Source organism: Callorhinus ursinus, unplaced genomic scaffold, assembly GCF_003265705.2.
Source record: "Callorhinus ursinus isolate GAN/ISIS: 27379988/994484 unplaced genomic scaffold, GSC_fseal_2.0 scaffold11, whole genome shotgun sequence".
Lineage (NCBI taxonomy): Eukaryota > Metazoa > Chordata > Mammalia > Carnivora > Otariidae > Callorhinus > Callorhinus ursinus.
The window spans coordinates 30,702,630-30,722,127 of record NW_027397073.1 but is presented as its reverse complement, the minus strand read 5'-3'; the positions used below and the strand labels follow the sequence as shown (position 1 = coordinate 30,722,127).

Below are 19,498 nucleotides of genomic sequence, written 5' to 3'. Positions count from 1 at the left end.
TGAAATAAGCAGTGCCTTTGCAGGTAATATATAGGTTGGTTAGATAGGTTTAAGGTCACATTGTGGAGACAAATCCATCTACCTCCTTTTGTATTACCTTTTACATGGCAAAGCTTAATTCAATGGACGTAAAACTGTAGATTAGGATATTACTTTTTTTTTAAGTTTTCTTATTAGGTGATATGTATCTTAAAGCTGGGTAGACACTGTATTTGTTTTCTTTTGCAATAAATTATTTTGGAGAGGGTTAAATTTTAATGTACTTTAGAACATTTAAGTTCCATCATAGACTAGCAACCATAAATTAGATTAATAAAAAGCTAGTACATTTTTATAGTGACCCTTTGAAAAAAAATGTGTCAAATTTTAAAGTAATGGGGTTGTACAACACAGGGAAACTGTAACCATTAGTACTGAATATAAGTTTTAATTCAGTGGGGTGATTACCTTGCCACTGTCCGCTCCACAGTGACCTAACTGCGGTTGAGAATTGTATTAGTATAAAGTAGATCAGAAGTCCTCAAGCTTTGGCTTGTATCAGTATTACCTGGAAAGCAAGTTAAATTACACATTGCTGGGCCTCAGGCTCAGTTTCTGATTCAGTACATATGGTAGGGTCCGAGAATTGGTTTCAGTAGCAAAGAAAACTACCCATAATTATCTGAAAAGGTTATTAAAATTGTCCTTCCTTCTAAGAGTCCGTATCTATTTAGAGGCTGGATTCTTTTCTCTTACTTAAATCAAAACAATGTATCATAATAGATAGAAGCAAATATGAGAATCCAGCTGTCTCCTATTAAGCCAGACATTAAAGAGATTTGCAAAATGTAGGGAGTGCCACTCACCTCACCAAATTTTATTTTGTATTAGAAAATAGTTATTAATCAGAAAAAAATGCTAAAATCTTGTTGATTTATTATTTTTAGATTAATATCTTTAAAGGGTCTCAGTTTTAATTCTAAATGCAGTAACTACAATAGGGGTAGCCCAACTAAAGCTTATTTGGGGTCCTCCATAATTTTTAAGAGCATGAAAGGGCCCTGAGACACAAAATTTTAGAATTGATCATCAAAGGCCATTTTTTGGGGGGGTTTATTGCTGTTGTTGTTGTTTTAATCTTCAAAGGGTTTCTGTTCTGCTTTAGATGTTAAAGTAGTTCTCCAGAAGAAAAGAATACTTCAGGGAATAAAACCTTCATTGGCTTTAATGACTACAGAAAAAATGAAAATATGTAACATTTAAAAATTTGTTTTTCTTGAATAGTTTGCCCCCTTTTCATTAGTTAGCTTAATTTTGTCCCTATTCATAAGAAACCTAAGGTCTTAACAGTTGAATGTGAAAAAAATTAAATGAAATATTTAGCAGATAATTGGAACGTCTATACTGATCTATACTTAATGTCTTATTGTTCTTCATTACTCAAAAACTATTACTAAAAAATATTTCATCACTACTGTGCTTTTAACTATAAGTGAAAATAGCTCTAACCAAGTATATTGTAAGGGCTTAACTAACTATTAAGCATTGGTAGTCTTGGGAGTGTAGCTTAAGGAGTATTTTTAATTCCAAAAATATAGGTTCCATTGTATCAATAAGTGGTTGTTCACCACCTTCTTTTTTCCTAGGTTTCATGGTAGGACAGCTTCAACATTCACATAAGAAAACATAAGAAAAATATAACATTCATCTAAGAAATAAAGGCATTTTATGGAAAAATAGTAAAATGTCGGGTCGTATGCAAAGAAGCTGAAGAGTAGGAAACTTACTATAGAGTAGAATGGCAGGGAAGAATATTTGAATTTGGGGATTGTGTGGGATTTTCAAAAATAGAGTTTGGATTATGGGGAACAGAAGAAGAGAGTCAAATAGAAGGATTAAGCAGAGGTGTGAAAAAATGGAATAAAAACAATCTTGAGATTGGTCATATGTAATTATTGGATAGACAAAAGGGAAATTAAAAAAAAAAAAACCTCTACTATGAAATGCTGTTCATTTCAGCAGTATCTGTTCTCTTTAATCCAAGAACTACAAACTCTTTGAACCACTATTTTAGAAATAAGTTATTGTCACTTATTCAAATAACAGGGAAATTTAATTAACACCTCTTATTCCCTTCGTATTGCAAGTCAGGGACAAAAGAAGGTAATTACAATCAACATTCAGTTTGTTTTACATACACTGTATCTCTTGACTGTTTAAGATTAATAGATTTGTTAATAGATTTGAATAAGCCCATACTTTCTGAATTTTTTAAACAATTTTTTTTTTAATTTCATGAAGTGCATTTTTAAAATCATCACAAGTTTCACTTTAGACATTTACTTTAAAAGAGCCATTCCCTTTGGTATCAACAGATGAATTTTCTTAAAACATTAATAGCCTCTTTTCAGAATACATGACTCTTTGAACTTGCAAAGCATAATAATGGTTTCATTGTTAGATACTGAATCTTTTATGCCTTATAATTAAGCAGTAATCCTATTCTTTGAGAGTTTTCTTACAAGAAGGATAGAAATATACTCTCCATTTGCAAGCAGTGATACAGAGCTGACATTGGAATTCCAGTAATGCCTGTAGTGAAATGGAGAAAAGTGGAGCTAGGTTTCCTATTAAAGGATGGATACCATTAAATAAGCCTTGTGTGATGGCTGATACAGTTTGATGTTAGGATTACATGATTTATTTTAAAAAATCAGCTTTGAATCAAAGATTGGTCAGTTAGGTTATCTGCTTAAGTGCTGAGTATCATTAGAAATTATATTGGTAACAAAACATTATATTTTTTTGAAGATTCATTTATTTCAGAGAGAGCTTGTGCAAATTGGAGGGAGGGGCCGAGGGCAAGAGAGAGAAATCCCTCAAGCAGATTCCGCACTGAGGATGGAGCCCAACACGGGGCGGGATGCCACAACCCTGAGATCATAACCTGAACCCAAACCAAGAGTCAGCCTCTTAACTGACTGAGCCACCCACCACCCCAAAACAAAACATTATTTAAATAATTAAACAAAACCAAGGAAAGTTTATCTGTACCTATAATATTGTAAAATTCTCATCTCTTTAACTCTTGAAGGGTAGAATGGTATTTGTCTAAAAAATTTGTAAAAGACAAATGGGAACTCAGAGTGAGAGTAAAGCACAAAATGAAGAGGTTAGTTTAGCTGAACAGAGGATACATGTTTAGTTGAAGGCAGTGAAATCCTTAACAGAAGTTGATCAGGGACTTTTTACCAAATCATGGAAATTTCAGTGATTGCATATTCCCTTGAACCTTAAAGCATTAGGAGATGATGCTTTCCCAGTAAGCACTACAGTTATCAAAGACCTTATTCTGAAAGTAGTTTCTCATCTTTTTGGAATCATGGGCTTCCCTTGGGAATTTGGTGAAGTCTATGGATTTCCCCAGAAATCAAACTTATTGTGGTTTGGGACCTCTGAAGTCCATTTTAGAATTCTGAAATGGTGTTTTTCAGTCATGAGTAACACACAGAACTGTTTTAAATAGAAGTAAAACCCATTGTGTTGATATTACATTTTATAATCTTAAGTATGTATGACATAGAACCTGGTATTAGCTTCTTATGCATGTACTCTTCTATAACTATAGGGTAAAAACAGATTTATAAATTAAATCATGTTACAGACTAGCAAAATGTAATCCAACAACATTAATGTGACAGATGAAGTAATGTTGAAATTAAATTGTCACTTGTTGCGTGCATATGGTACAGATAGTATAGTGTGAGTTTGAGTTCAGAGTGCTGTTAATATCATATCCCATGTGAATATTCTTCAACTGCTTTTCTCTCCTTGAACTACTTTATAACCTTTGTTTGTTCAGGATGTTGTCATGTAATTTCAAGGTATAACCACTTCTGCTTCCCTTAGTGTTAGCTGGAAACAATTGAAGTAGCCTTGTTGTTTAATACCAACCCAATCAAAAACAGTGAAATCACAGGATAGTACTAAGTAGTAAAGATCTAGGTGATCCAGACTCAGCCTCTATTAATTTTATTATAGGTCTTCATGGAAACGAGGCTACAAAAATTATAAAACAAAACAACATGTAAGAACTCTGTGGTTTCTAGAAGGAAATTTCTTGTATTAACAATGTTTTTAAAAGTTGTCTAAGCTGTAAATGTGAAATTGAGATATCATTAGTTAAATTCATGCAAAATAGTCACACTGAGTGCTTCTGCCTGCTAGGCATTACCCTAGGTTTCAGTACTATACAAAAATAAATAAAGCAAGATTCTTGATTATAAGACTCTTAATGGTTCAGGAAGAGTTTAGCTTGGGGGAGAAAGCTAAGGGAACAAATACTTTCATTACACACTTCGCTGAAGTGTTTTGATACGAAAAGGTGGGGTGGGAGCCTCACTAGTAACTCCTTACCAGATGCGTGCCAGATGTGAGCCTTGTAGGTAGTGGCCCTGGTGTGCACTAGAGGAACCATTTTGCTAAGCTGTTACTTTGTTATTTTGGGGGGGAACAACACCCTTTTTTAATTCTCTACAGGTTCCTTGCTCTCTCTATCTGACTATAGTTCCTTCTCCCCTCACCTCCCATCTGTCCTTTACTATAATAGATAGACACATGTGTTTAAAAAGTTCTTAATGAGACTTCCATCAGCTCCCCAATTTGAACAGAACATTTTAAGCCTGGTGTAAGCTTTAAAAAAAAAGACAGGGAGATGATGTGGATAAATGGAAAACTTTTTTTCAGTGCAGTGGTTGCATTGATAATGGCCACTTATTCTCTAGCCAGGTGTTGATAGTGTTTAAACCTTTGGATACTTGTTACGCATATTCATGTGTAAACTGTTGTTTCTCTTTATATATGAATTCCATGTCCTAGATGTAGTACGATGTCTGCTCTGTACTCCAGATCATTTTCAGGATAGTTTTCTTTACTGTTGTGTGAAAATAGCACCAGCGTCTATGAATTTTACTTAAATTTAATATCATTATTGATTAAATTTGGACCTTTTTTTATTACCTGGCCTTGGCAAATTTGAAGTTCTTTCTCATTTTCAAAGTTGTATAGGATTTCCAACTTAATGTATTATTTAGTTTTTCATTGTAAAAACAGTGCCTGGGAAGAGTTGCAAATAATAAGATTGCTTATCCCTTTAATATTTAATTTTACTAATTCCTGGCAGTTGTGGTCTCAGGTCTAAGGGACATAAATACCAGTTCAGTATATTTTAAACATCTTTAAGTCGGTAGTTATTAATATTTATTTTTGAACAGAGTTCAGTATTTTAAATTTTTTTAAAAGGTGATATTTGAAATATTTAAGATAATCATTTGTAAGCACCTTTAAAAGACCTGGTCGTTAGATATTAAATAGCTTGATTTGGTTTTGCTAACGCAAAACCACAGCTATGTTCCTCTTAGGGACATAGCTTCTAAAATGGGACGAGACTATAGATATAATCATCCTTGACTTAAATGGGGTTTTTTTTTGTTATTTTGCTTGACACACTCATCTACAGCTTAGTTGCAAATAATTACAATGACAGCAGACATTTAGACCATTTACTGTGTACCTGGTAGTGTGTTAAGTATTAAGTATATTATCTCTCTTAATTCTGTCTTATGAGGTAATTAATAGTAATAACCTGTTTTGCAGTTTAGAAAGTGAGGCTTAGAAACATTAAGTGGCTTTGTCAGGGTCACATACCTGATCGAGTGAAACATGAAGGTGTTAGTTGTACTAAAGAGCAGTTACATGGCTGACTCAGAGGGCCTGCCAGTGCATCACTGTTCACCTGGGACTTCATGGCCACACCTAGAGTCACATTGTTTTCTGTTTCCAACAGTGACCTAATGATGGAGTATAATATTCACAAGTAACAGTAATGATGCTCAGAGAAAAAGGTAGAGAGTTTAGCTAACATGGTAATGGTAGAATTGATGTATAAAAATATTTTGCAAGGCGGCAGAAGTATGCCCAAACTCAATACATGTACTTGAAGGAGGAAAGTTTTTGGCTGCAGCCCTTGACAGGGTGGGGGTACCTGAACTTCCCAAGTACATGATGGAGGATAGGTTTTCACATAAAACAGGTCATATAATGTATCACAAGACAAACAGGAGTGGGCAGATTGCACGAGGGAGATTTTTGACTGGCTTTTTAAAATGAATTCATTCCTTCATTCAACAGTGAGTGCCTACTGTGTGCCAGAAACTATTCTGAGGCTGGGGATACAGCCATACACAAAATGGGCATAAATCCCTGCCTTGGTGAAGCTTGGGTTGTAGGATCCAGGGGGCTATTTTTTCTGTTAAAATGTATGCCTCTTTTATACCTACTTATAAGTCACAGGATGCTTTATGAAATCAGTGGTGGTGAATCATTCTCTAAAGTGAATGATGGGTTTAGGTAACTGTCCTAGGGTTTGTCTTCATGGGCACTGCAGCTGTCTTTAGCTCTTGGCGGACATAAATACTGTGGCTTCCTAGTCTGCAGCTACTGAGTGACATGGATTAGTTGAAAATGGTTCAGCTGAAGCTAAGAATGTAATTTGAAATTTGGGGGATTTGGTTTTGTTTTGGTAAGGGGAATAGTGATAAGTTAAAGGGTTCATCTCAGCAATACTTAAAAGAAAAGGTCTTCTGCTTATGAATGGAGTTTGTGTAAACTTTAGCATGAAAAATTTGCTACAAGATACTAATTTCTGCTAATCCATTAAAAAGTTATCTAGCCTTTGGCTGTCTTTGATTCTGAAGATCTAAAAGTGAAATATAAATTAATATTACTCTGAGATTATTTTAACTGTAGTTTCATCTGAATAAATGTAAGTTAAAATGAACTGCAGAATGCTCTGAAGACCACTCCCAAGCCTGGGTTTAGAGGATTAAACAATTTAATAGACTTCATCATGAATTGATATTCTTTATGAAGAGACACTGCTTAGACCAATTATATGACATATCCCCTTCTCAGTTTTTAAAGATAATTCTGGAAACAAATGAGTTTCTTATCAATATCCAGGCAAACTCTTCCACATAGACTTCGGATATATTTTGGGTCGGGATCCAAAGCCTCTTCCTCCTCCAATGAAGCTGAATAAAGAAATGGTAGAAGGAATGGGGGGCACCCAGAGTGAGCAGTACCAAGAGTTCCGTAAACAGTGTTACACGGCTTTTCTCCACCTTCGAAGGTAAGTTGATTTGCTTAACATAAAGAATTTTGATAAATTCATTTCATAGAGCAAGAAAAGGAGTTGTTCAAATGTATACATTCTTTAACATCACTCTTTTCCAGAATGACACGGGCAAAAGTATTTCTTAATGCACATTTAATATCTATTTTGATAAACAGTCTGATAGCAAAAGAAAAAAGAATTTCTTGCTTTCCCACTAATTATTTGATTGCTAAATGCCACCAGATAGGAAGCTGACATTCCATAAGATTAGGCAAACATGGAGGCTTCAAAATCAGTGGGTTATAATCATTTTAGTAAAATATACTATGTGTGCTTTTACAGTGCTGGGATGGAGAAAAGATTAAGAAGCTTCATAACCATTCACATCTCCCTGAAGCCAGTCTTGAAGGATTATAATCACGATGTTGAGTTCTTTTCCTTCTCCCAAACTCACTTCCTGTTTCTTTATCAAAGAATGAAGTATTTAGCTTATTTAAAGTGATACTAATCCATTCATTTTTATTCTGTAGCAACTTTATCAGCCTTAGTTTCTGTTGTTCTTCAGGAGCATTTAGAAGTTTGTTAAATGATGGAAGAATAAATGTTACATATGATTTTGTCTCTTTAACACCGCATCAGTCATCCTGCTAAAGGAAAAAAGTTGATTTTTCTCTATCCCTTCTTCTTTCTCCAATGCCACTCTATCTCTGCTTTCTCCATCCTAGTTTACTTAGGACTTAACATCAGGAAAAAAAAAAGTCATGCTTGTTAAATTTAGGACATGGCTCCGGTGATTAGTCATAAATGACAGGATCATTTGACCCAACTTAACTATGCAGAAACTCCCAGCCCAGGCCACATACCTTCTTACATCTCTTCTCATTGAAAATATATGACCGGTAGACAGTAAGTTGCCTATGCACGTGGGCTCTGTCTTGTTTGTCTTTGTAACCTCAGTTACTTATGCAATGGTTAGAACATAGACACTCTGTATGTTTATTAAGTGAGAATCTTCAGTATTTATATGAGAAACCCCAGAACTTCTGCTTCATATCTGGGGTGAGGTCATGTTCCTGGATGATGTTGATGCTCCTGGTCCTAGGAGAATGGCTGTACCTATTAATCAGATTTCATCTTCGCAGTGACTCATAGGCCACCATTGTTAACTCAGTCTGTACCATGTGTCACAAACTCTGACGTGCATGTTACAAACAGCCACACTATTTTTCCTTTAGGTGGCAGAGTGACTCAGTTTTACTTACCAGAAATGCTGAAAGAATAATGAGATCAGTGCTCTTTGATTTGTCTGTTGATGCAGAAGCACTTTCAGAGAGATGAGATGAGAGTTCCACTTTAATATCTGGGATTTTTAATTTAAAATAGTCAAAGCCTACCGAAAACTAGATGGAAACATGGCCTTGTCAGTGATGAGGCAGACAGAATGATATGAAGTGATAACTAGAGAAATGTCAAAGGTGCTCTATCTTACTGAAAGCAGAAGGAAAGCTGTGCTTTATAAACTGTCATTGATAGTGGATTAATAGCAATTCAGTAGAATGAGAATACAGGCAGGTTATTAATATGGAGCCAAAGTTAACTTTCATCACTACTAAGAAAAATCAGATTAATCTAAATAATTTTATGTTAAGTCTTCATGAAAACTGCTTTATTTTTTAAAATTTCACTGTACTTTGGGTAAGATCAGCTAGACCCTAATATTTTAATCAACATTTATTTTTCTTATTTTTAATTTTTTTAAAGATTTTATTTATTTATTGACTTTAGAGGGAGAAAGTGCAGTGGGAAGGGGCAGAAGGAGAGGGAGAAAGAATCTCAAGCAGACTCCATGCTGAGCGCAGAGCCTGACGTGGGGCTTGATCTCACGACCCTGAGATCATTACCTGAGCAGAAACCAGGAGTTGGACGCTTAACTGAATGAGCCACCCAGGTGCCCCCAACATTTATTTTTTAATGTTGTATTTTAGAACATTGTTCTGCTAGTAAAAAATTGCCTTTATACCATAAGAATTAACCTGATACTTAAAAGTGTGTTTAGAGCTAAGGTTATTTGGCACTTTTTAAAATTACGGTTTATAGGTATGACAAACCACCTTCTTTTCATGGTTTTTTATTGATGGCTGATCATTTTCTGCAGCAAGAAACCATTCACTAACATTGGACCATGTAAACAGAGCAGTTCCTTTTGAACTAACTTATGAATGGTTACAATTGTATAGATGTCAGAACACATTTTGTGGCGTTCTGATTTTCATGTAACAAAATGTATTATCATCTCTTTTATTAATCAATACCTAATACACCAGTAATTGGTAAATTTGGTTTTTGAATACTGTCTCATGGCAAGAGTAATGCTAAAATATTTTGTGTCCAAGGAAAACATAACTCCTTCTCTTAACCCACGTATATGCCAAACATTAATAGACACTTAGGATACAAAGACAGCCTAAATTTTCCAGTAAAAATACTGAAATTAGGAATGCATTTGACTATATCAAGTAAAGTTCTTACGTTGTCTGAGAATGTTTGCATAGTTACCAAACAGCCGTGACTTTATTGATCATACTTCCTTTCATCATTAGCTTCATTGTTCTCCCTCCTTGAAGTAGTACACTTATTAAATAAATTTTTTTTTTGTAGGATTCTTCAATATTTATTGCATGCCAAGTGGATATACTGTAGGGGTAATAGACCTCTGGAACACTATAGGAAACCTCACTTGATATAGTTAAATGCATTTCTATTTTTAGTATTGAAGGTTTTCGATGAACAATTTAGACCATCTTTGGATGACTTTATACTTTCTTTTGATAATGGTTTTAAAGATGTCTAGTAACCTTTAAATCTTTTTTTCTGGGTAGAATATTGAATGACTATGCTATTTAATATATACTTTCCTTTGGGGGGGTCATGTGCCCTATCTTAAATGGAAAATGCAGGTTCATAGCAACAGGATTCATAGTAAAGGATTAATACAATTAAGGTAGTGACAGATTTTCTACAAAGTAATTGGATGTTTAAGCTTCTTATAGAATATCCCATTTTATATTTATTTACATTTTGTTTTCCTTTGCTACAATAATAGCAGCATGGATGGCTAAATTAAAACCAACAGATACTCCAGAAAACATTAATGTTTGCCTTTTAAAAAAGAAACACACGTATGCTTACATGAAGGCAAGCATTTTAACATAGTTCCTGGCTGTCCATTAGAAATACCTGGGGGAACTTTAGGGGGAAAAACAGTTTTGAGGCCCATCAGATTTACTTGGTCTGGGATTGGGCTCAGGCACTAATAGTTTTAAGAAGCTCCCAGGTGAATCTAATGGACCTCCAGTTTTGAGAATCTCTGAAATATCCCTTTCAAAATTGAGCTTTGTTTTCCCCTCCCTGTGTTACTCTGTGAATCTACCCTGTGATATATTCCTGAGAATCCCTTATGGCAAGATTGGGAAAAACTGTATAGTCAACAGAGCAGAGTGTGAATAATTGAGGGTTCATTGAAAGAACGTATTTTTTTCATGACATAATACGTAGCAGCTGGCTGTACTCTGCTGTTCCCATGGTCCTTGCAGGCCTCTCAAGTGGATCTTCTTGATTTCCATATCCTACATATCTCAAAGCTTGATGCCCTCCTTGCTCCCTGTTGCAACTTCCAAACCTTAGTTTGCCTTAGTTCTTTACTCTCTTTCACAGCCCATCTGCTTTAAAAAGGTCTGTTCTCACTGTCTCCACTAACTTGCCTCCTTTTCTTCCTTCAGCCTTCTCCAATAAGACTTCCCTACTCTACTATTAAAACTAATTTTATCAAGATAAACAGTTACCTATACCAAATCTAGTGGCCACTTTTCTTCCTAGCATCTTTGACACAGTTGAGTACTTCTTTGTTCCTGAAAACCTTTCTTAGATTTGGTGTAACCCACTCCTCTGTTTTCTTTTTACCTTGCTGGCTACTTCTGCTGCTTTGCTGATTTCTTCCCTCTTCTGTCTGATCTTTACATGTTCAACTGTCTAGAAGTTCCATTGTCAGTATTAACCTTTTAGTTCTGGATCATTTTTCCCCCTAAACTCTCTATCAGCATTTTCATCCAGACTTGTGACTTTCATTAGGATCCAAATGCTGATGTTTTGAACTGATGACATCAGCCCTGGTCCCCCCTCTGAGTTCTCTTGTCTACTTGACATCTTGACTAAGAATCTGGTAGGCACTTCAAACTCAGTATGTCTAAAACAGAATATTACTGATTCCCTGTCCCCAATCCTGCTCTTTGTTCATTCTCTTTCTTATTTTGTGAACAACAGTAGTTTCCCATTGCTTAGGCTGAATCCTTGGTGACATTCAGTTCCTCTGCTCCCTTTCCCTTGCTCCGTTGAAACCATCAGCAACTGTTTTCCACTTCATCTCCAACGTACAGCCTGAGAATATCTGTATTGTTTCTTTTCTCCCTAGACAGCGAGCTTTTAACAATGTGTATCTCCTACTTGCAGGGGAGATACCATGATCATGAAGGTGGTTTTCTTAGGATGAGCCTTGTTCATTGCACTCTGGATGTGCTCACCCCTGCAATCCCCCCAAATGTGGGAAACTGAGCTGCATAATTTGTGGTAGTGGGGGACTGTGTTCACACTTCCCCTGAAAAAGATAAAATAAAAATGCGTATCTGAGTGTGTTACTCCACACTTTACTCAGTTGCTGCCTCCCTGCGCATTTAGAATAAAATCGTCACTGCTTAAGATGGTTTCTCCCCCTAACCTATCAATCTCTGACCCATTTCCCTGATTTTTCTTTTTTTTTAAATCTTTTTATCAGTCAGCCAGGTGTGAAATTATGTTCTCATTTTATTTTGTGAGTCCCCCATTCTCTTCCAGAATGTAAACTTCATGAATGTAGGGACCTTGTTGGTTCAGTTCCTCACTGTATTCCTTGTGCCTAGAACAATGTATAGAGTGAATACTCAGTAAATATCTGTTGGGTGAATAAATACAATTATTATATGAGTAGAAATGGAATAACATCTGTGGTAATTTTTTTTTTTTAATTAGTAACTTAAAGCTAGGTTAAAGCTGTTTAGCTATTACTATAAGTGAGTTAGGGCATAATTTGATTAGAAGATGACTTCAAGGTATTAGTTTTAATTATAGTCCCTCTTTTTTTTTCTGTCTATAGTCCCTCTAGATTTTCATGGACAGTATAAAATTCAGAAATGATAAAAAGGTAATTTGAAGTTTATATGAATAGTTATTTTTGTCTGCAAGTTCCATTATCATTATAGTTCAACAATAGCCAGTTTTTAGGGAACAAGTTGTGCCTTTTTATATAATGGATGAGTAGATGGCTAGTATCACCTAATGCCTGACCTCCATCCCTAGAGAAGACATGCAAGGTACTTGTTGATAATTTTACTGAGATCAGCTAAAAGCCTTTATTGCCTAAAAACAAAGCTTCATTTACTCACATCCATCCCCAAAGTCAAACCTGATTCTCCTTTGTCACTAAGAGCCATCCAGAAAAATTATAACTGTCTAAGGGGAGAGTATTCTGGAGCAGGAGGTGGATTGTGCCCAGGGTACACTTACACCTTTCCCCACAAGGCTCCACTTCTGGAAATGAACATTTGGAATAGTACCATTCTTTCTAGAGAGAGAGGAAGTGGAAGAGTTTGAGGATTGGTGAGGATAAACCTTTAGTTCCTGTAGGGACAGCATAGTCCAAAGATGATATTATTTATATATCTAGCCTATCCTTAATGTAAGAGAGTACTAGCTATTTTCTCCTTCATTTAGGATTGCTTATATCCAGACAAGCCTCTGTAGTTCCTAAAATGGTGATTAATATCCCTGGGGGATATTTCTGAATGATTAGAGAGATGACAGTGTATCTCTTTCATTCCTTTAGCCATGACACACTGAGGTAGTCTTACAGTAGCAGATTTTTGACATCATCTAGCAAAGACAGATCTTCAGTGTTCACTAAATGCTAATTAGATATAGAGTGGATTCTCCTTAGATTTCTCCTAAAAAGAATATTCTTATTGTAAGAACGAAAAGAATGCCATTAGATGGCTACTCCAAAAGTTTATCCCATAGTGTGGGACCTAGAAAGGGCATTATATCAAGACCCCAGAATAAGATACTTTTCATTGAGACAGCTGATAATGGCACATTCTATATTCTGTAGGAGTAATAGTAAAGATCCAAGTACAGCTACTACTTCTGGGAGTATTCTTTACAGGAGAAAGAACTGCAGAAGTCTAACACATTGTTTTTTTGTTTTGTTTTGTTTTGTTTTTTCCCACTTTCCTTTAGGTATTCTAACCTGATTTTGAACTTGTTCTCCTTGATGGTGGATGCAAACATTCCAGATATTGCTCTTGAACCAGATAAAACTGTGAAAAAGGTAATTTTTATACATTGTGAGGTATATTAGTCTACTTTTCATATATAAAGGATATTAAGGTTTTAATAACCCATTTCCCCTTGATGTCCCTGACTGTAGACTCTTAAGTAACATAAATTAAGAAAGAGACCCTTTGTGTAATTTTTTTTACCTTCCAGAATGCGGTAGCCTCTCCAGTCCCTGCAGCCAGTTCTGTTCATACCCAAAATCACATGACTAGGTCATTGTATCTACAGAGAAAATCTCCATTGTATCTATGACCCTTGCTCTTTTTTCTAGAAAGTTTAGCACTTCTTTAATAATTCTGATAGGATATCTGATTCCTGGCACTCCTGGGCTATGCATGCTAAAGAGCAGAGACAAACTATTAATGATCCTAACTGGGAGAAAAGAGCCATTCTTTATCCTTCCCATCCATATCCTTGCTTACAGGTAGAGACCTGCCTTTTAACTCGGCCTACAAGGAAAAGAAAAAAGGATAGTCTTTGTGTAGGTGAACAGTGATTCAGAGTTGTTGTACCATGAATTCTAGCAAGGGATGGGAGAAAGGACAGCACATTTGAAGATTTTTGTCTGAATTAGCTTCTGATTCTCTGATTTGGCGGGGGAGGGCAGGGGGCAGTTGGAGGTAGTATGTAGAAAGCACTTTTTTTAAATCCAAAGATAACATAAGATTATCTTCAATATCAGTGTGATTACCAATATTGAACTTGAAAGATAGTATAGTTTTTTGCCTTGCAGAAGTGTACAATTACTAAAGGACAGTAGCAATCTCAGAGATGGAGTCTCTATGGGCGATGAAAATAATACTTGGGACTAAAAAGCTTGTAACTTCTGACATTATGGACTCTGAACATTATTAGAAAGATTCCTCTGGATTGAACATTGTCTTAGTCCATTTGGGCTGCTATAACAAAACACCAAAGAATGGATGGCTTATTAACCACAGAAATTTATTTCTCATAGTCTTGGAATCTAGAAGTCGAAGATCAGGGTGCCAGTATGGTCAGATGAGAGACATCTTGGGGCTGAAGTCTTCTTGTACCTTCATGTGGCAGCAGTGCTAGGGAGCTCCATGGGATCTCTTCTATAAGGATTCCACTCTCATGACTAAGCACCTTCCAAGGCTCTACCCTAATATCTTTCACATTGGGCATTAGTATTTCAACATGGATTTGGGGGGAAGGAGGCACAAATATTCAGACCATTGCAAACATAAGTAAGAATCTCTTTTACCTAGTTTTGTAAGTCTATCACAAGTATTAAGAGGGGGTTTTAATGGAAATACTTTATCGTTGAGCCATTTAAGAATATTATGCTCTTATTAAGACTTCATTTATTATTTTATCCAGCAAGCACTGTTCCAGTAAACTCCCTTTTCCCCATAGGAAATAGACTAGTCATCATACTGGTTTTTGACATGACTTCCTTTTTTCATTTATTTTTTATTTATTGACTAAAACTCATTCATTAGGAAATATAATTGGTTGCTGAAAATTTCCTTGGCTGTAATTGATGGGTACATTAGATTCCAAATATTGTTGCCCCCTCCTTTTTTTTTTTGCATTGATATATTCAGGACTTGTTTTGTTGTGTATTTTAAATCCATTTATCTCTGGTCACATAGTCACTCTTCCCTGATTTCACTCGTATTCAGAAGTCATTTATGAAAGTTCTCTAAGAATATTTGCTAAACTGAGTCTTCCAATTTCTTCTGCTAGTTGTGTTGTTCTTGTTCTTATTAGATCTTTTATTTGTTTCTCTTTTAGAAAATCATTGATTTTATTGTTTAAGGACAGTGCCCTTTTGTTATAGCTATGTTAGTGGCACTGTCTTTTAGCACACAAAGCAGTGTATTTTGGGAAGAAAAAAAAGCATGTGTATTAGTTATTTTTCTTTAGACTGGTACTCCTTAGCTGTTTATTCTAATTTCAATTACATGAACCTTGAAAAAAAAGGCATTTCACCATATATCTCCCCAAAAGGATTTTTCATAAAGGGTTTCTTTGCTTTCTACTGTTTTATTAAGAATATGAAGTAATTATTTACAACATAAATTTGACATTAAAGTCATAATAATATTGGGAAGTTATTCTGGAAAAGGCTAAAATTTGTGTCATATATTTCATTTTTTAAGAAGTATAGATTTTTATACCTTGTTGAAATAACAGTTGCTAACATTACTTCAAAGTCTTACCACTTGGAAAATTTTTGTGTTGACCTTATGAATGGAAACCAACTAGGGAAATATAGTAGCACATTTGAGGCTGAGAGAAGTACAGATTATTTAAATTATTTGAGTAATCGTAACGAAGCGCAACAATGTTTTCTTGTCTCCATAACTTTATTTAGTATATATCAGTTTTGTTTTAATTTTTTGAAAATTGAATACTTATATATGGAATACATGATATTTTTGTTAATCATGTTTGTCTATTTCTTAGAAAACACAATTGCCCAAAAATGTGAGATGGAATCACAATTTAAAATTTTTTTTTTTTTAAAGATTTTATTTATTTATTTGAAAGAGCGAGAATGAGAGAGAGAGAGCACATGAGAGGGGGGAGGGTCAGAGGGAGAAGCAGACTCCCTGCTGAGCAGGGAGCCCGATGTGGGACTCTATCCCGGGACTCCAGGATCATGACCTGAGCCGAAGGCAGTCGCTTAACCAACTGAGCCACCCAGGCGCCCCTGGAATCACAATTTAAAACATATGATCATCAATCACAAACATTAAGTATCTGGTAGTAGTAGGTTAGTGTGCTTTTGCTTTGTGCCATGGGAAGCTTGCACAAAAGTTGCTTTAGTCCTTTTAATAATTTAGAACAAAGTTATCCAAGTAGTCTAATAAAAATAATGCATATTGATATAAAGCAAAGTGTTATGTGCTAGTATAACTAAAGCACGGTGGATAGACAAATTTCCAAAAATGAGCAAAGAGATCATGCTAATTTTTTTAAAGATTTATTTATTTATTTGGATAAATACTCAGTGGTATTTATTGAGCTATTTACTATGTGTCAGGCACTGTCTTAGTGCTTGAGTTATAGTAATAATAAACAAAACAAAATTTTCCACCCTCATGGAGCTTACCTTCTAATAAAAGAAACAGAAAAGAAACAGGATAAAGTAAGTAAAATATATAATATACTAATCATGATTAGTGTTTAGAGAAAAAAATAAATGAGAGAGGAAAATGAAAAGTTGAGTTGGCATTGATTCTGGAAATTTTAAAATTTGTGGCCGGGAAAGGCTCACGAAGTAGGATACGTCATCTTTTTCTGAATAAATTAAAAGGAGATATCTTATGAACATGTGATATGGAAATAAGACTTGTTCGTCAACTCCTGTAGATTGTCCTAGTGAATAAAGGGAAGTTAAAATACTTGAGATAAAAAACCTATGTATTCAGAAACTAATGTAACATTATGTGTTGACTATACTTCAACTAAAAAAAGAAAGAAAACTTGTATTTCCTAGCCTATTATTAACTTTGTTACTAGGGAGTGTGTATTGATAAAAGACAATTGCTTATCTTCAGGGAGTTTTAAATTTTCTTAGCTTTTGATACAGGTGAGTCTCTATTTAAAAAAATGGGAGGGAGAGAAATAGAATAGTTTAATGGATAAACATGACCACTTGACAATCAGTGCTTTTTCATTTGTGTTTTTCTTTAAATCAGTAATAGGAAATCTTTTAAACTGTGGTAATAAGTTTGTTCAGGGTAATTTAACAAGGTAATACTATTCTGTGTTGAAGAATAAATGGATGTGTTCTTTCTCTAAATTGATTTTTTAAAAATTTTATTTCTTTATTTGAGAGTGAGAGAGCACGAGCCAGGGGAGAGGCAGAGGGAGAGGGAGAGAGAAGCAGACTTCCCTCTGAGCAGGGAGCCAGATGCTGGGCTTGAGCTCAAGGCCCTGGGACCATGACCCGACCCAAAGGCAGAGGCTTAACTGACTGAGCCACCCAGGCACCCCTCTCTAAATTGATTTTTGACTAAATTTTAGAACAAATTTTATATATTACAAGCAGCTACAAATTGTCTGAAGATCTATTTCAAATGACCTGTAAAATTAAATTACCTCTGGTGCCTACAAGGTTTGTTTATTAAAACATACAAGCCATGGGAGGGAAGGGGTGGCTGGGTGATGGACATTGGGGAGGGTATGTGTTATGGTGAGCACTATATATTGTGTAAGACTGCTGAATCACAGACCTCTACCCCTGAAACAAATAATATATGTTAATTAAAAAAAATCTAAAAATAAAATTAAATTAAATTAAAAATTAAAAACAAAACAAAACATACAAGCCGTAACATCCACTTACATTAAATTTTGGTAACGTAGGATTTTATTTTTCTCTACTAGTCCTGTGTCTTAATACAATTATAGCATTGATTCTCTTTTAGCAGTAGTTGGATGGGGGTTCAATTTTTAAAATTTTCCTTTTAATTATTCTTTATTTTAAATTCTGGTTTTTATTCAAGTAAGGGAATTTTTTTATTCTAATGCAGCTTAGATAATCAGATGAACTCAGCAAGGGAATAATGTTTACATTAAAACTCTTCCTTTTACTCTGATGAGTGAAAATTTTTCCTTTGTTGTAATCACTTCTGTGATTAAGTTATTAGGAAATGAGTACAAGGAAAAACTTTTTAAAATTCTAATTAATTTGAATTAAAAATATTTAATAGGGAATGTCTGCTTTTATTATTTTAATGAAAGTTACTCTTATTTCAGAGATGCTAAACACTAAATTATTTTAAGCAGAAGTCTTCTTTATTAATGAATGTTAAATTTGTCTTGTAATGATGTATTTTGAGCTTTGAAAGACGAAGGGTAAAGATTAGGTATAAATGAAATCACTATACTCCTTAGGAAGGACAGTATAGTTTAGTCTAGAAATGTATTGCAGGGTTTTGTGTGGGGAATAGCTCTACACACCTGAGAACGTGGATGCAAGAAGAGTGTACATCAAAATGCTATTAAAGACAAAATTTAATATTTAGTACTAATTGGAATATTAGAGACTATGTGTGTGTGCGTGTGTGTGTGTGTGCGTGCACACGTGCACATGCATGAATAGAGCTTAAACCTATAACCTGAAGAGCAGAGAGAATGTAGCTTGAAGAAAAGGATTAGAACCTTAAGCACTTAGGGACAATAACAAGTAGCCTGGTCAGTATATATGATGCCAAATCAGCCATTTATGTGCAGTTGAGAATGATTTTTTCATATTTGGTAAATAATGTTTACTTTCTATGCCAAATGCATATAGTCTGTGTTGCAACACTTATACAAGCATGTAAGTTTTGATAAGTTAGGCTAAAGTTTTGATTCTACTGCCCTATAGTTTTTTGGTGTCCTTAAAAATAGTTCCAGACCTGTCAGACATCTTTTTAAGTCAAAGAAAATAAAGGATTAAACTCAAGGAACAGATACGCCATTAATTGGGATTCAGAAATGGGAGAGCTAGTTCATTCAAGGTATTCCTTTAGAATCTCCACTGAACTGTCCTTCAGTTTTTATATCTACCTCTCTTTTACTTCCCCATCCTGAAGCTGCAGAGCTGTTGGATCATTTGGCATACATCCAATCTAGTGACGAGATAAGTGCAAATCCAGGGCTGTGGGTTGTCCTACTGTGTCCTTAGTTTCCTAGTAGTTAAATTCTGTATTTAAAAGGAAATACTAAATGTGATCACTTTTTATTTGCTTAGAAACATTTTCTCCTTGCCTGCTTTTTCAAAAGTATATTTGGGTCACTTACAAGAGGAGAAAGGAGTAGAATTATAATGGTTATGTGCAGTGGCATGAGATTGTCTGGAAGCATGAGACCCTTGCCATCAGTTAAGGGTGTCTGGGTAGGTTGGCTTCATAAATTCTCTTGGCCTCCATTTCTGCATCTTAGAGGTGAAGATACTGT

At 35.0% G+C, this 19,498-nt stretch overlaps 1 protein-coding gene and 1 non-coding gene across 2 annotated transcripts in view; both read left to right on the top strand.

Annotated features, from left to right (window-relative positions):
* PIK3C3 (phosphatidylinositol 3-kinase catalytic subunit type 3) overlaps window positions 1-19,498 on the top strand; it is a 132,954-nt gene that overhangs the window by 102,268 nt on the left and 11,188 nt on the right. The window contains exons 22-23 of the mRNA XM_025886650.2: window positions 7,000-7,168; window positions 13,478-13,568. Of these exons, the coding sequence (XP_025742435.1) occupies window positions 7,000-7,168; window positions 13,478-13,568 (260 nt within the window). The remainder of the gene's footprint in view (window positions 1-6,999; window positions 7,169-13,477; window positions 13,569-19,498) is intronic.
* Window positions 11,650-11,807, top strand: LOC112835384 (U1 spliceosomal RNA). The gene has a single exon (XR_003211199.1). It is a non-coding gene; the product is annotated as a U1 spliceosomal RNA (small nuclear RNA).